Here is a 16,581-nt window from a genome sequence, read left to right on the forward strand (position 1 = left end):
TCATTTTGTTCTGCAATAGAGTCCTAGGACTCGCATCCTTATCTCTTTGGTCTTAATTCCATAAACAATGGGATTCATGGTTGGTGGCACCAATAAATAGAGATTTGCCAGCAGGATAAGGGTATGCCTGGGCACATGGCGACCAAAGCGGTGGGTAAAGAAGGAAAAGAAGGCAAGTGTATAGAATACCAAGATGATGCATATGTGAGCCCCACAAGTACCAAAGGCCTTTGTTCTGGCCTCCCTGGATGGCAGTTGGAAGACTGTTTTCAGGATTAGCCAGTAGGACAGGGAGATGAGGACAAAGTCCAGGCCTGTGGTGAGGAGAGCCGCAGTAAGGCCATAAATACTATTAAGGGTAATGCTATTGCAGGCCAGCTTGGCAATGCCCATGTTCTCACAGTATGTGTGGTGGATGATGTTGCTCCAGCAGAAGTCCAGCCGGAGAATGAGGAGTACGCCCGGGGTGACAACAGCCACACTCCGAGCCACCAAAGCCAGCCCAACCTTGCCAATGAATGGGCCTGTAAGTAGGGTTGCATAGTGCAGTGGTGTACAGATGGCCACGTACCGATCAAAAGCCATGGCCAGTAAAACAGCAGATTCGGAGAGGAATAGAGCATGGACAAAAAACATCTGTGTAAGGCAGGCAGGGAATGTGGATGTGGCCGGGCCCTGCCAGAAGATGAGCAGCATTTGGGGCACGGTGACAGTACACAGGGAGACATCGTTGAGTGCCAACATGGCCAGGAAGAGATACATGGGTTCATGGAGGCTCTGGTCGCAGGCCACCACTACCGTGACCAGCCCGTTGCCCAAGACAGCCAAGAGGTACATGAAGCCGAAAGGGATAGAGATCCAAACCTGGACGTCTTCTAATCCTGGCACACCAGTTAGCAGAAAAAACCTGAGCTGAGTATGGGTAGCGTTGAGAGCTGTACAAGACAGGTAGAAAAGTTCATTACATGAAAAAAATATCTAGAGTAAATAACTGTTGAAATTTTTGACACTGGTAAAGTTCCAATGGTTAGCTTTGATATGAGGGAATGGCAGCAGTGAAGACCATGAATCAAATCATTTAGGCATGTAAAAAAGATGGAAAGATTCGGGCAATTCTCTTTCCTAGAACATTTTTCTTTGAAAATGAGTTGATTTCCTCATTTTATATGGTTAACATGTTTTTCTTTAAAACTATTTTATAAAATTTTACTCTCTGTTTATACATGTTTTTTAAAAAAATTATGCACATCTATTAAACCTAGAGAAACATTTTGAAATATATATATATATATATATATGGTATTATGGTATTTAATATCTCATCATAGTGAATGATGTAACCATCAACTCAAACACTGATTAAAATCTTGTACTTTTGACTAATATAATTAATTGTTGAACAATTATAGTTGCCTTGTTGTGTTATAGAGCATTAGAATTATTCCTTCCACCCAACTGTACCCTTGTACCCCATCACCATACATCACCTACCTCCCACCTTTTTATGATCCAGGAACCATGATCCAGTAACCACTATCCTACACTCTATTTCTTTAATATAAGCTTTGTTGCCTCTGTGGAGATGTGGAATTTGTCTAACAGAACTTGAATTATTTAAATTTTCTTTTTTAAAACTACATATTGGTTACCAACAAAAGGTATACTTTTTCTTCCTTTCCTCTACTTCAGTAAATATTAGAGACTACTTGATTTCAATTCTTTTAATATTTTTGACATTCTCTCCCTCTTGCACGTGCGTGTGCATGTGCATGTGTGCGTGTGTGTGTGTGCAAGCCGTGCTAGGAGTGTGGAAGTCTGAAGATATCAAGACCCCATGTGGATAATGGTACTTGACTGCACATCTTCAGACGTGGTGGTAAGCACTTGTATCTGCTGAAGCATCTCATGGGCCCCAAGATCCCAAATCCCATTGGAAGGTTGTGAAATTTTCACTCCTGGTCTAATTTTCTATTACCAAAAGAAAAATTTGGTGCACTGGTCTCTCATCAAAATCATTGAAGACAGCAATTGAGCTTTAAACATGAGCTTTAAAGTGAAGCACTAAAGTTAGAATACTGTTCATATTCAAATTTTCTCTGCCTCACAAGGATCATGACAAAGAATCAGATGGAAATCCAGAATATAGTATACTTTCAATCAAAACAAGAAAATCATAGAGAAATGCCAAAAGTTCATCGTTATGCACTGCCTAAATGCTGGCAGAACTTTCCACACATCAGAGTGATTTTTATTTTCAAACCCATCAAGAGAATGTCATAAACTTACCAACATTGTTATAGAAGTGGTTTTTGGTTTTAAAACACAAAATGCTTTGAAATAAAAATAGATGTATACATAAAAATTACCCAGTTAAAAAAACATCAATTTTCCTGTTTTATAATAGGTTAATTCAATTGGCCAACAAGTTGGCAGTGTAAATTGACAATTTTAGCAAGCCCAAGCATATGTTTATCAAGAGGTTCTAACTGAGATGCTTAGGAAGGTGTAGTTATTGATAATAAGTGCTTTTCATTTGAAAAAAGTATAAGTTTTGTAATATGCATAGCCTCTACTGTCCATGTTGAAACTGTCACACCAAGTAAATGGGACACTACTATTTTAAGACACTAATCAACTCTGCACATTAACTGAAAACCTCATTTTCCAGTTAATACCAACCCTTAGCAAGGAAGTGGGACACATTACATCAACACATGTTCTGTAATTTATCTGACTCTCTCTCTCTCTCTCTCACTCTCTCTCTCTCACCTCTCTCTCTTTCCAATGAGAGAGTACAAATTTTCTTATACAAAGACAGCCACATAGCATAGATGAATGGCTTTTAATTAAAATTAGAGTGGCTGCTCTTAAAAATATACAGGTAATTCCACAATTTCATTACATGCTTGAAACTGAAAATTTGCTGTAACTGCCCTTTTTTTTAAAAAAAAAAACACATTGAAAAATAATCACATTTTAAAATATAAAACAAATAACATATTAGTCTGAGAATTGAAGGACCATAGAAATATCCAATGATAATAATTATAAATAATATCATAAACATCAAGAAAAAATCTTTTACTGTATTTATCCAGTTGTGCGTCCAAACTGCTCTACAGGGTAGCCATTATTCCAATTTCATATAGACATAAACTCAGGTACTGAAGGACTAATCCTCCCATATGTAAAACCTGTTTTCCATTCTAGACATTTGAAAAGTAGCTACAGAATGCATAAGTTTCAAGCACGTATTTTAATCTACCTTTTAGATGCATGGCTTTTCTAAGTCATTAGGAACATGTGAAAGTTGTTGCTGAAGTTGCTCTTAGTGCTTCTTAATGAGATATCAGTAAGAATTATGTGTTCTTTGCTTGTGGGAACATGGAGGAAAGGTGTATATATACTTCCCTGTGTTACATACTGATATTGTTAATATCAACCCGGGGAATAAGTTCTGTTGAAAGGGCTCTTGAGAATTCTTTGTGCTGAGTGACCATTTTCATAGCTAATACTCTATAGTTAGAATCTGATTGTCTGAATCAATCATGTCACATGTATGAAATATTTCCTTATTTTAAACTGCATCCCATTATTTTCCATCCCAGAATATATCTTTAAGTAATATATCTGCACTCTGTTGTAAGTTCAAATTTGAAAGCTTATAGAATGCTGAAAAACAGGAAGATTTCCTAGTCCATGTCTCCTCTGAAGCATGAACTCCTCTTGGACAAATCCAAATGCTTGAGGGCACTCAAATTTATTGCAATAAATTAGCAGGTGTCCTTTAGTGTGTTATTCTGAGGAATGTTCATTGAGAAAAATGCACAACTCCCACTTTTCAATATAGATTTAAAAAAAAGGTATTTTACTTTATTGATCAGTTGTAGGTTTTTAGAGAAGCTGAAAAAAAAACATTGAAGGTAAAAGAGTTTGCACAAAGGAACGTTAAAGGGAACTTTGTCAGCTTAAATTCTGTCCTGTAACTGTCTGCATGTGTTCATGTTTTTTACCAAAATGGGCTCATTCCAGTCATGAGCTATGCTTATACTTAAATACTTTAAACTGTCATTCATCCTATTATGCCACATGTACTAACCAACCTGGTATGTAAAGCTATATTTATGATTAAGAAAGAAAATAATGAGAACGTTTTCATTTCATGGAGAAAAGCATCTTTCCTGGGTTTTGTAAATTTAAATTAATACATCCAAATTCTTGTGAAGAGAGCATTACCCTAATACCAAAACCAGATCAAGATCCAACAACAAAAAAGAAAATTATAGGCCAGGACTTTGAAGAGCATAGATGCAAACATGCTCAATAAAGTACTTGCAAACCAAACTCAAGACCACATCCAGAACATTTTCCACCATTATCAAATAGGCTTCATCCCAGAGATGCTAGGATGTCTCAACATACATAAAACAATAAGTGTAATCTACCCCATAAATAAAATCAAGAATAGTAAACTTCATTAGATGCACAAAAGGCCTTTGAGAAAACACCCAACATCCATTAATGACAAAATCATGGAGAATCTAAAGATGCTGGGGGACATAGCTCAACATAAGAAAAATGGTGCAAACATGTTGTTGCAAACAACATGCCCATAGCCAACATCACACTACATGGAGAAAACCTCAATGCATTCCAACTAAAATTATGAAAAGGCAAGGATGTCCACTTTCTCCGTTCCTGTTCAATATAGTTCTTAAGTCTTAGGTAGAGCAGTAAGACAAGTTAAAGACAAGAGAAAAGGAAGGAGTGACTATATCCTTATTTGCAGATTATAAAATTCTATACACAATAGTATAAACGCATATACAAATTTAGAACATGCGGTACTTAGAGACTCCACTAGAAAACTGCTAGAGTTGACAAACGCATTGAGTAAAGCAGTAAGATGAAAAATTCATGTACAATTCATGTCTTTCTGTAAACCACCAAAAAACATAGTTAAAAGAAATCAGGAAAGAAAACATTTATAATAATCTCATATATATGTATATATATGAATAGATCTAATCAAGTAACTGAAAATTCTGTATAGTTAAAACATCAAGCATTGAAGAAAGAAATTGATAATAATACCCAAATATGGACTGGTAGATTCAATATGGTGAAAAAGGCCATCCTACCAAAAGCAGTCTACATATTCAACAAAATCCCCATCAAAATTCCTACATAGAAAATGCTTTTAATATTAAAAAAATTATATGGAAACATGAAAACCCCAGATAACCAAAACAATCCCAAACAATATAAATATCCTTGAAGAGTCACCATCCAGATTTTAAGCTACACTGCAGAGGTAGGGTACAAAATCAGCATGGCACTGGCATATAAACAGATACAGTCATCAATGGAATAGAGTTGAAGGCCCATGTAAACGTCTGTGCTCCTACAGTGACCTGATTTTTGACAAAGAGGCTCAAACACACATTTCAACGGTCTTTAAGCCTTGGGTGGCAGGCGTTTGATATAGGCGCCCTATTCAGGAGTAAGACCTCTGCAGTCTCTTATTCTCTGCACGAGGAAGAGCTTCTGGGAGAAGAAGAGTAGGTTTTCTTTAAGGGTGTGATGCCGGTTAGGACAACTGGTCTCAGTGGATGGACTCTTTGTGGACATAAATTTTACACGATAGGCCTTAACATATATAATGAAGTGTGTGAAATCCGGTGGGAGGTGTTAAGGGGAGGTGCAGGTAAGTAAGGGTTCTAAATATGATTAAAATACATTGTATGAAATTCACAAAAGTTCAATAAAAATTAAAATGAAATACACAATGCAGAAAATACAGCTGAGAGTTAAACTAGTTATCTTTATGGATGAAAATGAAATTAGATCTTTACCTGTCATCCTGCACACAACTTAATTCCAAATAGATCAAGGATATTAACATAAGACCCAAATCCTGAATCTGTTAGGGGAGAAAGTAGGGTAAACACATAAACATATAGACCCATGAAAAGAGTTTCTGAGTAGATTCTTAGCAGCACAGGCAATAAGACCAAAAACCAATAAATGGAACTTTACAAAATGAAAAATCACTCTGTACACCTGTTGTTGGTGGACCTTTATCTGGTTTGGGTATCAGGGTAATGCTCTCTTCATAAGAAGAATTTGAATATTTTAATTTCAACTTACAGAATCCAGTAAAGATGCTTTTCTCAATGAGATGAAAAAAGTTCTCATTATTTTCTTTCCTAATTATAAACATATCCATAAATACCATGTTGGTTAGTATATGTGGTCCAATTGTATGAAAGACAGTTTAAAGTATTTATAAGCATAACTCATAACTTGAAATGGACCCATGTTGCTAAAAAGCATGACCCCATGAAGAGAGTAACAGGACAGAATTTAAGCTGACACACTTCCCATGGTTTTCAACCTTCACAATTTTTCTAAAAATCTACAACTAATCAATAAATAAAACAGTATTTTATTGTTTTAATTAAAAATTATTTTTGTGTTCTGCCCCATTATCAAGTGAAATACAGATTTCAGGAGAAGGGTGTCCATTCAACTTTGCCCCTCCACACCTGCCGACCAACCTGCCCCTGCAGGTGCCCCACCCTGAGAGCCTCCTGCTCCCAAAGGTCTCTACAGTGTGTGTATTCTTCTTTGGGAGGAGAGTGGAGAGGGGCTCAGAGCCACTCCATAACTGTGAAATAAATGGGTTTGGACTCGTAAAAAAAATCTATCTATCAATCTATCATCTATCTATCTATCTATCTATCTATCTATCTATCTATCTATCATCTATCTATCTATCTTATAATTATTTTATATCTATTTCCACATATATAATAACCTTTGTTTACAGATCTGAGATTCACTGTTATAAATATTACATTGGGCACTTTTGATATAAATGACACTGATGCTACATTTGGTGACTGATTTTCATCCGACTTGCAGATGAGTGGTGGAAGCCATGCAGTGTGCCAGAGGTGGAGGGAGGGCAAAGGCTAAAAAATAAGCCAGGGAAGGGCAGTGAGGGAAGCACAGACGTCAAGGATGCATATGGACTCAGGACAAAGTTACATCTTAAGTTTTTCGGACCTGATCAAGTTTCTTAATCTTAATGAACTTCAATCTGATTTGAAAGTGATACATAAAATCTCATAAAATTATTTTAGGGGCTAAATTAAAAATGGTACAATGGAAGTGACAAGCAAAATGTATAGAAATTATGTGGACTGTGATAGCAATAACTTACATAATTATGCAATTATTAATAACTCACCTTTACCAAGCTACCTCAGAACATCATTAGTCACCTTAAAATCCACTGCAAAAGATTACTTTTAAAATCTACAATGAAATATGGGAGTTGTGCAATTTTTCTCAGTATACCCTCCTCAAAGTAACACACTAAGGGACAACTGCTAATTTATTGAAGCAAATTTAAGTACTCTCAAGAGTTTGACTTTGTGAAACAGGAGTTTATGCTTCAGAGAAAACATGGACGAGGAAACCTTTGTGTTTTTGTAGCATTCTGTAAGGCCTCAAAACTGAAATTACAACAACGTGAAGACATATTCCTTAAAGATTTGTTCTGGGATAGAAAATAACTAGATGCGGTTTAAAATAAGGAAAAATTTCACACCTGAGAGGCATGATTGATTCAGACAATCATATTCTAACTCTAGAGTCTTAGCTGTGAAAATGGTCACTCAGCACAAAGAATTCTCAAAGACCTCTCAACAGAGTTTATTCTCTAGGTTGATGTTAACAATATCAGTTTTTAACATAGGGAAGTGCATATACACCTTTCCTCCATGTTCTCACAAGCAGAACATGGCTCTCTCACCCAATTCTTATGGATGTCTCAGCAAGAAGTACTAAGAGCAGCTTCAGCAATGACCTTCATATATTCCTAATGACTTAGAGAAATCATTCATCTAAAAGGTTGCATCAGAATATTTCTGTGTTTAAAACTATGGATACTTTTCAAAATCTAAATTTGAAAGGAGGTTTTACATATTATTTGATGCTGTTGGGAACATTAGTTCTTCAGTACGTGAGTTTATGCCTGTATGAAATTGGAAAAATGGCTAGAGTAGTTGGGACACACAACTGGTAAATATGCTAAAAGTTTTTTTTAATGTTTATGATATTGTTCCTAATTATTATCGTCAGATATTTCTATTGTGTTTCAATTCCTGGACTAATATGTGATAATTTTTCTATTGAAAAATTGTATTTTTTTCATTGTGATTTTTGTAAAAGAAAGGCAATCACAGCAAATTTTCAGTCTCAAGCATGTAGTGAAATTGTGGAATTATCTCTCTCTCTCTCTCTCTCTCACAGGGATCTGCCTGTCTCTGCCTCCTGAGTGCTGGGATTAAAGGCATGCGCCACCATGCCTGGCTTACCTCCATATTTTTAAGAGTAGGCATTCTAAATTTAAAAGACATTTATCTATGCTATGTTGCTGTCTTTGTATCAGAAAATTTGTACTTTCTCCCTCGTTGGAAAGAGAGAGGAAAGAGATAGAAAGATAGAGAGGTAGAGAGATAGGTAGAGAGAGAGAGACAGAGAGAGAGAGAGAGAGAGAGAATGGGATAAATACAGAACATGTGTTGATATGATGTTGTATCACACTTCCTTGCTAAGAGTCAGTATTAACTGGAAAAGGAAGGTTTCAGTGTAGGGTTGATTAGTATCTAGAGTAGTAGTTTTCCATTTACTTGGTGACAGCTTCAACATGGACAGTGGAGGTTATGCATATTGTGGTACTTTTTTTCTTTTCTTTTTTCAAATGAGAAGCACTTATTATTAATAACAAAAACTTCCTAAGAGTTTCAATTTGAGCATGTTGATAAATATATGTTTTGGCTTTGCTAAAATTGTCAGTTTACATTACCAACTTGACCAGTTGAATTAAGCTTTTATAGGACAGGAAAATTAATATTTTTGCATCTGATATTATATATATATATATGTATATATACATATATAATGTATGTCTTTACTTCAAAGTATTGTAAAGTATTCTATAAACAAAAGCCAGTTCTATAAAAGTGCTTGTAATTTCATGACATTTTCTAGATAGGACTTAAAATAGAAATAACTGCTGTGTGGAAAGCTCTGCAAGTATTTAGGCATTGCATAACAGTGAGCTTTGATATTTCTCTATTATTTTCTTGTTATGAAAGAAAACATTCTATAATCTGGATATTTTTTCATTTGGTTCTTTGTCATGATACTTGTGAGGCAGTGAAACTTTGAATATGAACAATATTCTCACTTTTGTGCTGTACTTTGAAGTTCATGTTTAAAGCTCAATCATTGTCTTCAAGGATTTTGATGAGAGACAAATGAACCAAATATTTCTTTTGGTAATAGAAAATTAGGCCAGGAGTGTGAATTTCACAACCTTCCAATTAAGTGGGATCTTGGGGCCTGTGAGATGATTCAGCATATACAGGTGCTTACCACCAAATCTGAGGATATGCGGTCAATTCCCATTATCTACATGGGGTCTTGAAAGATGTCTTCAGACTTCTACATTCTATCATCACTTGCACATTTCCCACACAGATACAGATGAGAGAGAGAGAGAGAGAGAGAGAGAGAGAGAGAGAGAGAGAATGTCAATTTTTTTTTGGAGGAATTGATATCTTCACCCTTTTACCACTTGTGTTTCAGGTGATTATTCAAATTTTTTTTTCATTTTTTTTCAAGAAAAAAAAGGAATATTCTCTCCACTCTTCAGTAAAGTGGAGGAAATGAAGAAAAATATCATTTTTCTTGGTAACGAATATGTAGTTTTAGAAAAGAAGATGTAAATAAACAAGTTCTGTCAGACAAAATCCACATATTCCAACAGAGGCAGCAAAATTGTTGTTAAAGAAACAGAGTATAGGATGGATAGTGGTTACTACATCCTGAAAGGTGAGGGGTAGTTGATGTTTGGTAATGGGTATGGGGTACAATTGAATAGAAGGAATAATTCCAATGGTCTATAAAACAAGGTAACTCTGATTGATTGATAATTAATTGTACTGGTCAAATGACAGAATTTGAACAAATGTTGAGTTAATGATCATATCATTTACCTGGTGTGATATTACACACCTTATACATGTATCAGATGCTACATTGGGTAAAAAGACATGCATAATATTTTAAAAATAAATCTAGACAGAGAGCAAGATGCAAAAACAATAAACAAGTTATTTGTTTTTCTCATCCACCATTTTCAAAGAAAAATGTTCTATGAATGAGACTTGCCAGAAAATCATTCCATCATTCACTAACATACCTGAATGGGATGATTCATGGTCTTCACTGCTGCCATTCCCTCATACCAAAGCTAACCATTGGAACTCTACCAGTGTCAAAATTTTCAACAATTATTCACTCTAGATATTTTGTTTGTCATGTAATGAACTTTTCTACCTGTGCTGAACAGCTCTCAACACCACTAGTACTCAGCACACATTTTCCCTGCTAATAATTTAATCCAAAAAATGAGTAAACTACTAAATAAACTATTAATACATCCATATATTATTGCTGTAACAGAGGAAGTAGGAAGATAACAGGAAACCTAAGTCTTCAAAGAGCATATCAGCATATTATGGAAATCAGTGGAGTGGAAATCAGCATAATTGAACGCATTATTTCAATATTCTTTTATAATGTACATGCCACTTCTGTGTTGTCCTTCCATGGACAGATTAAATACTAGCTCTGTGAAGTCAGGCATTGCCAATAATCCTAGGCTCATGAACCAGTGTACACAAATGAATTCATTCACCAGACAAAAACTTAATTAGCCAAATAATAAATACTAAGGAACTTATATAATAAACTTGTTACATTCCTTATGTATAGAGCCTATGCTCTTTTTTCATTTTCTTTCAAAAGATTTTACCTTAGTTTCCAGAAAATATCAATTTCTTATGTCTTTAACATTTTCATGTAATAAATTTGCTTTGGTTGTATATTCTAGAATTGTGCTTTGGTTAGATTGAGTAAATTAAAAAGGAGCCTATTTCATGGAAACATCTGAGTTATATAATGCCATTTAAGGGTAAAATGCATGTCTAAGCCTCAAAAAAAATGAAAGTCAGACTGCTCTAAGTCACCAACTACCAGAGAGCATTACCAAAGTTGGTGAGATCAGTTTAATCTCAGGGCATTACTTGGGTACAGTAAACATAATTGCCTTGCTTTGGGTCAGACTGCTGTCCTAGTTACCTTTGTACAATATTCTTGTTCTATACATTGAGAGCATGTCGTGGCTGTTCTCAACAAGATGAAAAAAACATAGAATAATGTTTACTGGGTTCATTTGGCTGTTTAATTTTTTCTCTTTACTTTATCATTATTTTATTTTTGTGTTTATGGGTTTGTGTTTTGTTTTGGTTTGGGGGGGTGAATTGTTTGGTCACCTTCTTAAAACTTCAAGTGTGAACCCCTACAGATTAATCTAAATTGTGTTTGTGTTTTTAAAGACAGGGTTTCCCTCATTATCCCAGGAGGACCTCAAACACACTCCTCCTCGTTAGCCTTCTGACTGCTATGATCTATGTGTGTACCACTATGACTGGCTTTGATTTAATTTGCATATAAACAGAGGCAATTTTCCTAATTTAGCACTCTGTTACCCAGCAGTCTTGCTATTTGAATTCTATAGACCCTGGGGCATATTCTCCTAGCTATACACATATCTGAGTTGATTCTGGCAATTTAGTCCCTTTTTTTTTCATCTTTTAACTAAAACAAAACTCAAATATTTTCCTGCATTTTAAACATAAAAATGTATATTTTGAATGCAATAAAAAGACATTCACATTATCTACTAGTTGTATTGATGTATTGAATGTCTTATGAATATTTTATTGGTACTGGAGAGATGGTTTAGTGGTTAAAAACACCAAATGCTCTTAGAGAGGACCTGGGTCAGTTCTTAGCAACCACACGGAGGCTGACAACCATCAGTAAATCCAATTACTAGGGATTCATTGCTGTTTTCTTGCCCTCATGGGTAGTGTATGCATGACTGCAGTTGCATACATGCAGACAAACCACGCATGCATTTAATAGTAAATAAAATAAATAAGTAAATAAATAAGATTTTGTTGGTATAGTTTGGTTACAAATGAATAAAGTTGTTAATTCATTGTGTGTACAATCCAATGGTCACTCACACTGCTTTTGTTTAACTTATTTAATTATAATATTGAATAGCTGAGTGGGATAAGGAAGTGATTTCTGACAATGGTCTCTATTAAAGAAAATATCAACTAATACTTACATTGTAAAAGGATAAAGAATTACCACTCATTTATTCAGTCAGGTGAAGAAGTGCTCCTCTGTGCTGAATGCATTTTTCTGGAAAATCTACCTTATAATTTTAAGAATATATGATTTATAAAGGTTTTTCTTGAAATTTGTAAATATAACATTTTCTTTTTTAATTTTTGTGTGTATGCATGTAAAGCCGGCATGTAGCTAGGTGCACCCCTGTAGTGCAGTGCCCACAGAGGAAAAACACTTTACCAGCTATTCATCTGAAAGAGGGCTCTTGCTTGAAATACGCAAATAACTTAAGAAAGTTAACCCACACAAAAGTACATTTAGTAATGCAAATTAGACTCTATAGGCCTACACACACACACACACACATACATATATATTTATATATACTAGAGTACATTAAATTGTGTAGGGGGCAATAAGAAGAAGTGGAGGTAGGGGAATGTATTTAAATAAATTATACTGTATAAAATCTAAATAAATTATATTGTATAAAACCATAAAATTTCAATAAAAATAAAAATTTAAATAAATCGCACCCAAAATGTAAACAACCCAATTAAAATGTTGTATGGAGGGCTGGGGGTGGTGGCACATGCCTTTAGTCCCAGCACACAGGAAGCGGAGGCATGCGGATCTCTGTGAGTTCAAGGCCATCCTGGCCTACATAGTGAGTTCCAGGACAGCTGGGGCTACAGGTAGGAGACCCTGTCTCAAAGAGACCAAAAAAAATGTTGTATGGAAGTAAACATAAAGTTCTTAAAAGAAGAAATGCGACTGACAGAATTTTTAAAAATATTTACAATCCTTAGCCATTAGGGAAGGACATATCAGAGCTACTCTGAGATTTCATCTTACCCAAGTCAGGATGACTAAGATAAGTTGACAACAAATGTTAGCATGGATGTGGGCATAAGGGAATACTTATTCATTGTCCCTGGGAATGCAAAATGGTATAATCAGTATCAAGATCGGTGTGCAAGTTCCTCAAATAGCTAGAGAAAGATCTGCCATGCTATTCCTCTGTACCACTGTTGAGTATATCCTCAAAGGACTGCATATCCTAGCACAGAGATGCTTATTCAAGTGTATTGTTGCTCTAGTAACAATAACAAGGAAATGAAAACAGCCTAGATGTCCATCAACTAAAGCATAACAATGTGATACATATACATGCTGGAACATTATTCAACTCTTAAGAAAAGTGAAACCATGATATTTATGGGTAAATAGATGGAGCTGAAGTTATCATTCTGAATGAGGTAACCCAGACCCAGAAAGACAAAAGTCACATTTTCTCTGTCATATGTGTCTTTAGATATATGTGTCTTATTTTGAGTACCCATAGAAGTCAGGAAATCAGTAAGGGACTATCATAGGGTGGTGTAAAGAGGGAATGGGAAATAAGTGTTAAATGAATTGGGGAATGGATAGGCAGGGAAGAGGAGAGAGTGTGGGGATCGATAACTAGCACTGAAGACTTTGCAAAAAGCCAAACGGAAATCTACTGTAGAAGATTTCTTGGTCAATGGGGTCCCATAGACCTCCAAACATTAGAGGCTATTGCCATTGCTCTTGGTTATCCTCCAGAACATGATGATAAGTTCCTCTTGCTGACGGCACCAAACACGTGAGTCATAGAACATGGAGAAACCAAGATTTTAGTGAACTAGGAACTTCATCCCCATTGGCTTGCTTTAAGGGTCTGTGTTCATTACTGGGGTTCACACTAATCATCAGTCTTAACCAACTATGAATCCTATAAGTACACTGGTGTGGAAAAATGTACACACTTGTGAGATTAGGGTATAAATGTTTTCAGAGCAATTACAAATTTTCTGATGGATTTAAGGCCCTGACTAAAAGAAGGATCTCATGCATAACACTGTTAACTGGGGCAATAATTTGTGGCTAGGTAGGTCATGGGTCCTAGAGGAGAATCTACTGCTATTGCTATTATTCTGCTAAATGGGCACAGGATTAAACTAATTCCTAAAGATTTATCATCATACACATAGAAAAGTGCATATCTCAGTCCTCATTGGAGAAGCTTCTTTGGGCAGTAGATGGCAATGGACACAGAGGTGCACTTGTCAACACACAGAGAATAAGAGACTGCAGAGTGCTCAGACCTAAATGGGACACCCACATACATGTCCTCCTCCCAAGACTCAGAAGTTGTAGTGGAAGAGGAGGAACGATAGCAAGGGCAGAGGTAGTGTATGACTATAGGGAAAGACTGTTTTTGGATACTACAGGGCAGTTACATTTATGAACTGACAGCAGCTGTGATTATATGAACAAGTCTTGTAAAAGACCAAGTCAGACAAAATTCCATCATGGAGTGGTGAGACAGTCAGGAAGTCTCGCCCTAGCTATGGAGCTAGTGATGAATACTGGTTGTTCTTGCAGAAGACCTGGGTTCGAATTCTAGCACCCACATGGCAGCTAATAACTGTAACTCCAGTTCCAGGGAATTTGACAGCTTCTATTGTCCTCTGAAGGCATTGCATGTCATCGGTGCACTTACGTACGTGTAGGCAATACAAGCATACACATAAAATAAAAATAATAAATAGAATATTTTTTTAAAATTAACAAAATAAATTCTCATTGAAATTCACCTTTGTATGGGATACATCATGGGACTGGTAATTGAGGTTTTTGCGTGGTGAGAGGTAGGGTTCTAGTTTCATTCTTCCACATACAGCTATCCAGTTTGACTAGCACCATTTGTTGAACATGCTGTCTTTTCTCCAGTGTGTATTTTTGTCACATTTTTCAAAATCCAGGTGACTGTAAATGCATGTACACACTTAAATCTGGTCCTCAATTTTATTCTATCGATCAATGTTTTGGTCTTTATGCCAGTACCATGCTGTTTTTGATATTACAACTTTGCAGTATAATTTGAGATCAGGGATAGTAATGCCTCTACCCTTTTGTTTTTCATTGTGCATGATTATTTAAGCTCTTCTGTTTTATTTTTTAATATTCTGTGTGAAGTTTGAGTTTGTTTACCAAATTCTGTGAAGAATTGCATTAGCATTTTAATGGGAATTTCACTGAGTTTGTAGATTACATTTGGTAGGATGACCATTTTCACAATTTTAGTCCTTCCAATCCATGACCATGGGAAATCTTTCCATCTATGGTTCTTCCTCCTGATTTTCCATTTAGAATGATGTGCTCTTGTTTTATATCATTTTAATTATGCTGAGATATGTTCTCTTCATTCTTAGACTCTCCAGGACTTTTATCATGAATGAATGTTGGATCTTGTCAAAAGCCTTTTCTACATCTAAATGTCTGGAGCTTTATTAATTTGGGATCTCTCTCTCTCTCTCTCTTGCTCTCATTCTCTCATTTGGTAAATTTGGTTACAGGTTTGTCAATCTTGTTATACTTTTCAAAGAACCAACTCATTGTTTCATTGATTTTTTGCATTTTATTCTTAATTTCTATTTCATTAATTTGTCTCAATTTTATTTATTGTGTCCCATCTGTTCTTTTTAATTATTTTTACTTTCCTTTCCAAAGTCTTCAGATGTAGCATTACTGAATTTATATGAGATACTTCTAATTTCCTGTAATACTATACATTTTTCTGTTTTACTGTGTTGGAATAAAACAGGCAAGCAGCCTCTCATTTTTCATTATCATAATTTAGAACTTTTACTTCATGTGTAAAATGTTGTTGACAGAATCCTTAACATTTAACTTTCATAGTGCTGGAAGATTTCATGTTTGCTATCAGGGGTGAATCGAAATCAATCGTCATATCTACCTCTGGACCCTGAGAACTACACTAACAACTAAGATAACAAGATAATCCCACTAATACAGCAGTGACATGAATGTTGGAGAGGTAACCAATTGCCTTCTGATTGTATTTAAGGTCTACTCCACAAGACATAAGCAATAAGGTGTGCCATTAATTTGGGCCAAAGCTCATGGTTGAGTAGGTCATAAATCCTAGGTAAAGACATAATCCTATTATTTCATTAAATAGACTAAGTAATAAAGAGCCCCTTAAGTTCTTATCTTTTACACAAAGTTGAGTGCATTTCTCAGTTCTTACTGTAAAAGTTTCTTTTCATGATAGATGGTGTTTAATACAGAGACATGCAAATAATTAAGGTATGGATGATAAGAGACTCTGAGCAAAGGTGCTTAGATCTAAATGTGACATGTGTATCACAACCTGCTCCACCAAGGCTCAGTATTTTCTCAGAAGATAGGAGACAGGATGATAAGAGCCAGAAGTAGCAGGCATCTACAGTGAAACATTATGTGTCA

The 16,581-nt window shown here is 35.5% G+C and overlaps 1 protein-coding gene across 1 annotated transcript; it reads right to left on the minus strand.

The window, feature by feature from the left end:
• On the minus strand, positions 1 to 10,315 carry LOC103732088 (olfactory receptor 52Z1-like). The gene is made up of 4 exons (XM_008830608.1): positions 10,280 to 10,315; positions 5,856 to 5,923; positions 1,492 to 1,574; positions 1 to 935 (listed from the first exon to the last, which is right to left on the minus strand). Exons 1-4 carry the CDS (start codon positions 10,313 to 10,315, stop codon positions 1 to 3), a joined length of 1,122 nt encoding a protein of 373 aa, XP_008828830.1.
• Between the last annotated feature and the right edge of the window lie 6,266 nt (positions 10,316 to 16,581).

This window comes from Nannospalax galili, unplaced genomic scaffold, assembly GCF_000622305.1.
Source record: "Nannospalax galili isolate Female #2095 unplaced genomic scaffold, S.galili_v1.0 scaffold635, whole genome shotgun sequence".
NCBI classification, from domain to species: Eukaryota; Metazoa; Chordata; class Mammalia; order Rodentia; family Spalacidae; genus Nannospalax; species Nannospalax galili.

Excerpts from the sequence above, each read along its gene's own strand:
- LOC103732088 (XM_008830608.1), bottom strand. The coding sequence starts at position 10,315 with ATGGCAGCAGTGAAGACCATGAATCATCCCATTCAG. Across the intron at positions 5,924-10,279 it reads CCATGAATCATCCCATTCAG|ATTCAGGATTTGGGTCTTAT; the intron begins GTATGTTAGTGA and ends CTCCCCTAACAG. Across the intron at positions 1,575-5,855 it reads AGTTGTGTGCAGGATGACAG|AGGCAACAAAGCTTATATTA; the intron begins GTAAAGATCTAA and ends ACATCTCCACAG.